The sequence below is a fragment of the Limanda limanda genome, chromosome 23, assembly GCF_963576545.1.
Source record: "Limanda limanda chromosome 23, fLimLim1.1, whole genome shotgun sequence".
Taxonomy (NCBI): Eukaryota; Metazoa; Chordata; class Actinopteri; order Pleuronectiformes; family Pleuronectidae; genus Limanda; species Limanda limanda.
The window spans coordinates 853,453-862,569 of NC_083658.1; the positions used below are offsets into that span (position 1 = coordinate 853,453).

Consider the following 9,117-nt stretch of genomic DNA (forward strand, 5'->3'; position numbering starts at 1 on the left):
GGTGAGGCTCTTTCACGCCGCCGGGGTCCGGGCGCTCTTACGGCAGCCCTGGTCTCCAGCTGCTTCCTGGGGGCTTTGCCGCCGGTGGATTTACGAGAGAGTGAATAAACTCGAGAAGTACCGTCATGTAATCCACTGATTTCAACAATGTAACTGTATTCTGAATACCATCTATTTATTTTGTAACTGTAACGGAATACAGTTACTCATAATTTGTATTCTAAATACGTAACGCCGTTACATGTATTCCGTTACTCCCCAACACTGACAATAGGTAATATAATATACTATGAGTATATACAAAAGTATTGAGAAAAAGGTGCATAAAGTATCAAAAGTATATTTACTAGAAAGAAAAAATAACATAATATCTATAAAACAATCAGAGAAAACTGGAGATTTTCAAGAATAAACTTTAATAATAATTCTCAAGAGTAGAGATGTGATTCAGAGGGTAGTTTTATTAGAAATCAGAAGTAAAAATTAATAACAGAGGGTTGGTTGGTTATAACAAAAAGTTTAATATGATTTTCTTCCGTGTAATCACTTCAACTGAAAACATAAATACTATCGGTGTAATAGAATGGCTCTGGTGTCCCACAGCGCCCCTCAGTGGCCGAGGTAGATCATCACAGTTTCTTGTCTGCGAACAGCTTCTTCCAGGCCGGCATGATGTATTTATATATCGTCTCTATCTGGAGGAAACACAGAGAGAAATGACTTTAGCTTTAACTTTCACGACAAATACAGAATCACAATCTAAAATCAACTAAAATAATAAAAAGTTTGACATATAAAATGTTATTTCTGCAGCAATAAACTACAAATTCCATAAAACAGATAAGAACATAAAGCTGATGGTCTATTGGAGGTGGAAGCTTGAGAGTGAACCATCACTGACCTGCTCAGACCTCTTCATCCCGTATCTGAGGAGCGTGGCCTGGTGCTCGCTGTTGTGGAACAGGATGTCAAAGGTCACCTCCCGACCCAACATGTCGTCGATGGCCGGCTTCACCACCGTGTGGAAGTCTCGGGCCGGGAACGAGTCGTCCAGCATGTTGCTGACCTGATACAGAGCAGGAGACTTTACATCTGTGGGTGTGTGTGTGTGTGTGTGTTGTTTTCACAGTGCACATCTGACCATGTGTCCTCAGAGTCTCCAGTGTGTGTGTGTGTTACCTTGTATTTCTTCCCCAGCATGTCCAAAGGATCAAGTTTGACCTCTGACCTCAGAGCTCGACCAAACAGTGGCAGCTTCGCATCTGAATCTGACAAACAAACACAAAACAACTCTCAAAATCCTACTGAAAAGTGAATAAATGTCAATTGTGTTCAGATTTTATTTTAAAGAGCCCGATTCTTTGGTATCTGTGTTTGATTATAGATTTTAAAACTTGATGAAGTGAACATTGAAGTGTGTTCCCCGACCTCGGCATGTCAGGTGAGCCACGTAGGGAACGCCGTCCCTCTCCCCGTAGTACACGGCGAAGTGAGAGAAGTACTTGTTCCTGGGATACTCCACGATGTCTCCAGGGAACATCTGAGGGTGAGAATGATCCTGCAGAGAAACCAGATCAGAAGGGAAGTCTCTGAAGTCTCTGAAGGGCTTTGAGGTTTCACGACACAGATGTTTAACTCAACTGGTATTTCTCATTTATTTATTTGTGTTTTAAGACTTCAGACTTTTACACTGCGGGAGAATCTTCCCTCTAATTATCCACAAGTGAATTCAGCAACTAACTATTGTTTCCAAGTGTAAATGAGATGAAAAGTCGATGGAGTCTGGTTCAGATCTTTCTTTTCCCACATGTTACATTTTGAATGAGTCACTTTTGGCTCTTTCTCATGAACTAAAGATTTTTCACATCTTGCCTTTAAAACATCTTATTTACCAGCATGATAAATAACACTAAAACACAGGTTAATACATTCAAAAACAAATAAACTATAAAACCTTTATCTGAATTGAAACGTCACTCACCAGACCCATGAGTGAAGCTGTCGTCCTTTGTCGCTTCTGATATTAAACTCACACAGACACACACACAGACTCACACAGGGACACCACCTGATTTACATACAGTCTGTCACGGTCACAGTCGCCTGCCCTAGCGTCCCTCCACCCTCACCTCCCCCCCGACTCCCCCACTATCTGTTGTTGTGTTATTGTGATGTTGTGTACATCTTCACTGCAGGTGTGTTGGTGCAGGTCAGAGGTCGGAGTGATTCCTCAGGGACGCTCCTGCACTTTCTCTCTTTGTGCTCCAGATGCTTTGACCTCTGAGCAGCGAAGGTCACTGGGTGTCCTCCACCCTCGACCTCTGGGCGTGACCATAGACCGTATATGGGCGTGACGCAGGTGTTTCCTTCACTGGGCGGTGAAAAGAGGAAGTAGATCCATTTATCTCATAACTGAGTCATTTAATCCAGAATAGATATGAGAACAAAGAATCCTCCGAGTTCTTTCTGTTTCATATTTATTTTCTGAAGTTTCACAAAATTAAATCACCATCAATAATAACAACAAAAGAAGAAAACAGGGTGTTTGTCAAATATGTTTTTAATGTTGATTATTTCTAAGTCTGATAAATTCACAGTTTCCACATTGAGATGTTTTTAATGAGGCAGATTTCTGAGGCTGAACGAGAAGCGACTGAATCTGAGGAAACTCTGACATCAAAGTCGGATTAAAAACACGACCAGAAAACTGAAAAATAATCAAATCCACTTCAGATCCTCGGATGAAGAAGATCCACCGACGTGAAGAATCCACATTATTAAAATATATTTCATCTGCAGAAGCAAAAAATAAAGATTTCAGTTCAGATTCTTGTTGATTCTGTGAAAAGAAGAAAAGTTTCAAACCTGGAGTTTTGTTCACTGCATCGTGTGTGTGAGTGTGTGTGAGTGTGTGTGTGTGTGTGTGTGGGTTGCACACGTGCACACACACACACACACACACACACACACACTCACACACGCACGGTAATGCCCCTCTGTATAAAGTCAGTGCAGCATCAGTCTGTCAAAGGCACCTGAGATTAACTCCAACCTGAGCTGGAGGTTCACCAGTGTTTACACAACACACACACACACACACACACACACACACAGACAGACACACACACAGACACACACACACACACTTGTCTCTAGCTGTGCTCCTGTCCCTGACTCTCGCTCTCCTGTCCGTCTCCGCTCCAGCTGAGGCCGTTGCCGGGCGCGTGCTTGTCCCAGCTGTCCGTGTTGTGTCCGTGTTTCCTCTGGTGGCGTTTGTAGTTGTCCCAGTGACCCGTTGTGTAGTCGCACTCGGCGCAGGCGTACGGCTTCTCGCCCGTGTGCCGCAGCATGTGGCGCTTCAGGTTCATGCTCTGGTTGCACGAGTAGCCGCACACGCCGCAGTGGAAGGGCTTGGCGCCCGAGTGGATGCGCTCGTGCCGCCGCAGGTTGGCCAGGTTCCCGCAGGCGTAGCTGCAGGACGGGCACTGGTACGGCTTCTCGCCCGTGTGCACGCGCATGTGGCGTTTGAGGTTGTCCAGGTGCGAGGAGGTGTAGGAGCAGTGCGGGCAGGGGTGGGGCTTCTCCTCCGAGTGGGTGTGGGCGTGGCGGGCCAGGTGGTTGGGGTAGTGGGACAGGAAGGGGCAGTGCGGGCAGCGGTACAGCTTGGTGCCTCGCGGGCCGCGGCGGGATCCTCGGGACTCGTCCGGGCCGCAGGGGGCGGAGCCATCTTTAGAGAGCGAGTCCAGCGAGCAGCGACGACACACCTGAAGAACACGAGCAGAGGAAAGACGTCAGAGGAGGAAGGAGAATCTCCTGAAGCACACGTTGGATCTTAGTGAACAGATCAGTACCTGTCCTCCCTCGCCGTCCCCCTCGCCGTCCGTCTTGTCCCCGTCCAGGTCCGCCTCCTCCAGCGTGAGGCCGCACGCCCGGCAGCAGAGCGGGAAGAGGAGCACGGGGAGGGGGGCCGAGGGCGAGCCCAGGGCGCCCAGCGTGTGGAGGTAACCCGAGTCCTGGGTCACTCGCAGCGTCAGGTCCGACACGACTGAGAGGAGAAGAAGAAGAAGAAGAAGAAGAAGAAGAAGAAGAAGAAGAAGAAGAAGAAGAAGAAGAAGAAGAAGAAGAAGAAGAAGAAGAAGAAGAAGAAGAAGAAGAAGAAGGTTCATTCAGGAGATCAGTGAATATTCAGTCGGGTTTGATCAGTTAAACATTAACAAGAAACTTATATTTCATCTAAATTTCACATTATTTCAAATATCAAACACTAATAAACTCCTCTGGTTCTTCAGAGGAGATTTGTGTTTCACTCGGAGTTGAACTTGAGTCTGAATCTTCTTCACTTCACTTCAGTTCAGTTTCAGGTCGATAATCAGTCGACCAGGAAATTTCTCTTCCTCATTTCTTGAAGTCTTTCGTTTTCAACGTGTTGTTTCCTCTTTTCTAATTTAACCGTTAAAATATGTTCATGACGTTTCTCTTCAGACGGATTAAAAATGTATAATATTAAAACATTTATTTTACTGGATCCTGTCGTCATCTTTTCCTAAACCTCATCAGTAAAGTTGAACATTTCACCTTCTTCACTTTGAGCGTTGGTCTTTTTCCTCCTCCCTCGGCGTTTCTCCTTCTCTCTCCTCTGAGGCCTCTCCTGCGTGTGCATGCGCTGGTGCCTCCGCAGGTTGCCCAGGGAACTGCAGGCGTAGCTGCAGGTGAGGCAGCGGTACGGCTTCTCGCCGGTGTGCGTGCGGGCGTGGCGCTGCAGGTTGACCAGCTGGGCCGAGGCGTACGGACACACGGGGCAGTGGTGCGGCTTCTGGCCGTCGTGCGTTTTCATGTGGCGCTTCAGGTGGTTGGAGTAACGCGTGGTGAAGCTGCAGAGCGAGCACGAGTACAGCTTCGCCGGGACGTCGCCCATGGCGTCCGTCTTAGCGATGCTCCTCCTCTTCCTGTCAGAGCGCCCGCCGATGGAGGCGTCCAGCAGGTTGGACACGGGGGAGGAGTCGATGGACGCTGCGTGGTGGACGCCTTCCTCGCAGCTCAGGCAGTAGAGCTCCACCCCCAGGTCCAGACCCACGCCGAGATCCAAGCCGGCCCCCAGGGGCGTGTCTCCCAGCAGCTGACCACACCCTCTGCAGGAGAGGAACGCCGGGAACGAGTCGGCCGGGGCGGAGGCGTCGTCCTCCACGCTCAGAGAGAACACCGTCAAACCTGAGGAGGGAAACACGCCAGAGGTCACATGACCACGACTTTCCATCAAGTCTGGTGCAGAGCTGTCCATCAACACATTGTTTGTAATAGTGTGTGTGTTTGTGTGTGTCTGTGTGTGTCTGTGTGTGTGTGTGTGTGTCTCACCAGTGTCTCTTTCCAGCCCCATGATCTCAGAGTCTCCAAACTCCAGATCTCCGCTCAGCAGGAAGTCGCTCTCCAGCACCAGGCAGCTCGGCTCACACACCACCGCCCCATCCTCCGACTCCACTGAACGCACACAGACACACAAACACACAATTCATGGTCACACTCATGTTAAACACTTTCAAACACATTACCTAAACTGCAACGAACCCAGAGGGAGGATCCTGTTTTTCACACAGACCAAAAACACTAATAAAACCCTTGTGTGTTATTGTGAGTCTGCTTCACTGATACAAGTCGTACAATTACACTTGTTTATTTATATTCGAATAAAAAAAAAACAATAAGTTGCATTTCCATGAAAAAGAAAATACAGATTTGTTCTTATCTGTTTTCATATAACAAGTAAAACAAATTACAGTAAATTAGCTAATCCACACAATTATTTTCATTACTGATCAACTAGAAATGTTCATAAAATGTTAAAACATCAAGAAAAACTGCATTTAAAATGTTTTATTAAATATAATTGTTGCTGCTTCTTTCTATTCTGACAGAAAACTGGAATTGTGGGAGTATTAAGATAGAAAACATGGTTTCAGGGTTTAAGGATTCGTGCTGAGAGGGAGTGAAGAAGAAGAGGAGGAGGAGGTGGAGAGGAAGCAGAGGAAATCAGTTAGGATGAGATAAGAGCAGAGGAGGAGGAGGAGGAAGAGGAGGAGGAAGAGGAGGAGGAGGAAGAGGAACAGACAGAGTCAGGAAAGGGAGGAGAAGTGAAAGAGAGGATGAGAAACACGACAGATATTCACTGAGCTTAAAAAGCTGCTCGAGCTTTTTCACATCAGCTCAGATCCACTTTGACTTTATCAAACAAACCTCAACAACCACACGACAATAACACAAAGGAAGAAAGTGTCTGTGAACAACACACAACACAAACACACAACTGGTCAATCATCAAGTCCGAAGGTGCGTTCAGGCACATCCCCGAGCGAAGGTCACCAGAGTGTTCTGTCATTAATCTGAAGCACAGAGACACACGTCTGTTCCAAAGCTTTGTTTACATCAGCTGCTTCCTGGACGGGTCTCGGTTCAGTAACTACTGAGGTTGAGAATGACCCGAAGAAGAACCGGTGGAGTTCTGGATCTGGATCTGGATGAGTGGGCGGATACAGGAAGTCTCTAACGTGGTGAGATGTGGTGTTAGTGATGGTGGAAGCTCATCAAGCTTCTGTAAATCATTAACCCCACCCGGGTCTGAGTCTGATGTATTAACCCCACCCGGGTCTGAGTCTGATGTATTAACCCCACCCGGGTCTGAGTCTGAGGTCACATGTCATCACGTCTCCCGGTGTCAACAGAGCGACTCAAACTGGATCTGAACTTGTGACCGAAATTGAAAACACAGCCGATGAGACAGGAAGTGAAGGAAGAAAGAGGGGAAGGAAAGGAGGGAGGAGGGGTGGGGGGGTCAGGTACAGGCCTGTGAAGAGGAAGAGAGGAAGTGGAGACTCAGGATGAGATAACACACACAGCAGTCTTCCTCTCTCAGAGACAATGAGGAAGAGGCCGGTCCCGGGGACACGTTCAACCGGTAACACCACTTCCCTCCGGCTGTTCCAAGAGCCGCTGGTGGAAGAGTGGAGGGAGAGGGAGAGAGAGAGAGAGGGAGAGAGAGAGAGAGGGAGAGGGAGAGGGAGAGGGAGAGAGAGGGAGTGAGAGAGAGAGAGAAGAGATAGAAAGAGACAGAGAAGAGATAGAGAGAGAGAGACAGAGAAGAGATAGAGAGAGAGATAGAGAGAGAGAAGAGAGAGAGACAGAAAGAGAGAGAGAGAAACAGAGATACAGAGAGACAGAAAGAGACAGAGACAGGGACAGAAAGAGAGAGAGAGAGACAAGAGAGAGACCGAGAGAGAGAGACAAGAGACAGAAAGAGAGAGACAGAGAGAGAGACAGAGAGAAAGCGACAGAAATAAACTGAGGGAGACAGCAGAAATAGACAGAGAGAGAGAGAGAGACAGAAAGAAACAGAGGGAGATCGAGAGACAGGGAGACACAGAAAGAGACAGAGAAGAGATAGAAAGAGATAGAGAGAGAGACAGAGAAGAGATAGAAAGAAAGAGAGAGACAGAGAAGAGATAGAAAGAAACAGAGAGACAGAGAGAGCTACAGAAAGAGAGAGAGACAGAAAGAAACAGAGAGAGACATTAAGAGACAGAGAAGAGATAGAAAGACAGAGAAAGAGAGAAAGAGACACTTCCTCAAACTGAAGGCTCCATGGTGGAGCTCACAGACACGTGATCCAGCCACACACAGCTGGAGGACACACACTCACACTCACACACACACACACAGACACACACACACTCACGTTTCACCGGCTGCGGGTTGAGCTGCTTCCTCCGCGGCATCCTGCGGCGGTGCGGGCCCGGTGGTGCAGGTCCTGCGGGCCTCAGGCCTCTCTGTGCGGGCCCGGTGCGGTGCCTCGGTCCGTCACGCAGCCCGGCAGCAGCTAACTGAGAGGCTTCCTCTTCATCACCTCCTTCCTCTTCCTCTTCATCACCTCCTTCCTCTTCCTCCGGCGGACCGCGGGGGTGTCATCGCTACCGACTACTCCCTGGAGCACAGTGCACACGGACCCCCAGCGGCCATTAACACACAATAAACCTGCTTTAACACACAACAAACTACACAACACAAACACTTCCGGCTGCGTACTGAGTTTAAACCACGTCACGCCCACGTAAAGCACTTTAAAGCCACGCTACGCGTCGGTCTTTGTTATTGTTTCGCAGCAAATAGCCGGCGCCATCTTGTTAGCATGCTAGCTAGCCGGCTAACTTAAACACAGGAAACGGAGCTGTAGTTTTAATTTTAAAGCGGTGACGTGTTTCCGGTCGGTAGACGTCGGTTGTCAGGGCAACACACCTGAAGATGAAACCGGTAGAAACCTGTCGTGACGCGAGGAAACGTCCTCGAGCTTTAAAAACAATCTTTTGTTTCCGCTACACGCCGGGTCCGGGCTCCTGGTGACGTCACGGCCGGCCGCACTGCACCCTGGGACTTGTAGTGTTCTTATATCAAAAGGGACAAATTGTCTGCTGTAAATTTAACTTTAAATCCGCAGATGCACAAATAAAAACTAATCTATCAATGTTATGATTAACATTTATATGTGGCTATAATCTGTGTAATATTCAGAGGCAAAGAGCAACTTGAGGAACGTACACAACATTATTTATAATAAACTACAAACAATATATAATAAACATTTTAAGATATTATTAATTTATATTAATTCAAAAGCTGTTCTTGTACAAGATAATAAACTAAAATAAGTTTAATATATACATGTATACAATATTGTGTATTGAAATATTAAGATAAGCACAATGGAGATTGTATTATTTTATTAATAGATTGTGAATTAACTCAAATAGGGTTTGAAAAACAGATCTGTATGATTCTTTGTAATCTGGTTTAATATCATTAAATATAACTCAATAGTAACTGGGAAGTTTACACTACAAAGAAAACAGTACATCAACTACACACGTGTCAGTTTCTTCTATAATTAATGTATCATTGTATTTATTGAAGAGTACTAATGACATATAATTAAAAGAGTACCACAAGGGTCTATCCTGGGTTCTCGTTCTCTATTCGTTCAATCATCTTTCAAACGTACAGGATTATAAAAAGAAACTTGGATTTAAACGTTAGTGACGATCAGAAGTTCATGGACTCGAACTCGTCGATCCTCTG

General features: G+C 46.6%; 2 protein-coding genes across 3 annotated transcripts; both read right to left on the bottom strand.

Annotated features, from left to right (window-relative positions):
- Nucleotides 1–441: 441 nt before the first annotated feature.
- On the bottom strand, nt 442–2,033 carry plaat1l (phospholipase A and acyltransferase 1-like). The gene is made up of 5 exons (XM_061067152.1): nt 1,982–2,033; nt 1,429–1,558; nt 1,180–1,268; nt 902–1,066; nt 442–695 (listed from the first exon to the last, which is right to left on the bottom strand). The coding sequence occupies exons 1-5, from the start codon at nt 1,988–1,990 to the stop codon at nt 630–632; spliced, it is 459 nt and encodes a 152-aa protein (XP_060923135.1). The 5' UTR covers nt 1,991–2,033; the 3' UTR covers nt 442–629.
- A 1,096-nt stretch (nt 2,034–3,129) lies between these two features.
- LOC132996789 (zinc finger protein 513-like) lies at nt 3,130–8,375 on the bottom strand. Of its 2 annotated transcripts, XM_061067149.1 has the most exons (6): nt 8,281–8,375; nt 7,724–7,969; nt 5,353–5,475; nt 4,576–5,208; nt 3,852–4,045; nt 3,130–3,764 (listed from the first exon to the last, which is right to left on the bottom strand). In XM_061067149.1, the coding sequence occupies exons 2-6, from the start codon at nt 7,761–7,763 to the stop codon at nt 3,153–3,155; spliced, it is 1,602 nt and encodes a 533-aa protein (XP_060923132.1). In that variant the 5' UTR covers nt 7,764–7,969; nt 8,281–8,375; the 3' UTR covers nt 3,130–3,152. The 2 variants fall into 2 exon arrangements, with proteins under 2 accessions (XP_060923132.1, XP_060923133.1); XM_061067150.1 differs by lacking the exon at nt 8,281–8,375 and having other exon boundaries at nt 7,724–8,259.
- Nucleotides 8,376–9,117: the final 742 nt, after the last annotated feature.

Bases quoted from the DNA above. Each gene is read 5' to 3' on its own strand.
- LOC132996789 (XM_061067149.1), bottom strand. From the start codon at position 7,763: ATGCCGCGGAGGAAGCAGCTCAACCCGCAGCCGGTGAAAC. The intron at 5,209-5,352 runs GTGAGACACACA...TTCCCTCCTCAG, and splicing joins GGGGCTGGAAAGAGACACTG to GTTTGACGGTGTTCTCTCTG. The intron at 4,046-4,575 runs GTGAAATGTTCA...TTCTCCTCTCAG, and splicing joins CAACGCTCAAAGTGAAGAAG to TCGTGTCGGACCTGACGCTG.
- plaat1l (XM_061067152.1), bottom strand. The intron at 1,067-1,179 runs GTAACACACACA...GCTCTGTATCAG, and splicing joins TGCTGGGGAAGAAATACAAG to GTCAGCAACATGCTGGACGA. The intron at 696-901 runs GTCAGTGATGGT...TGTTTCCTCCAG, and splicing joins GGATGAAGAGGTCTGAGCAG to ATAGAGACGATATATAAATA.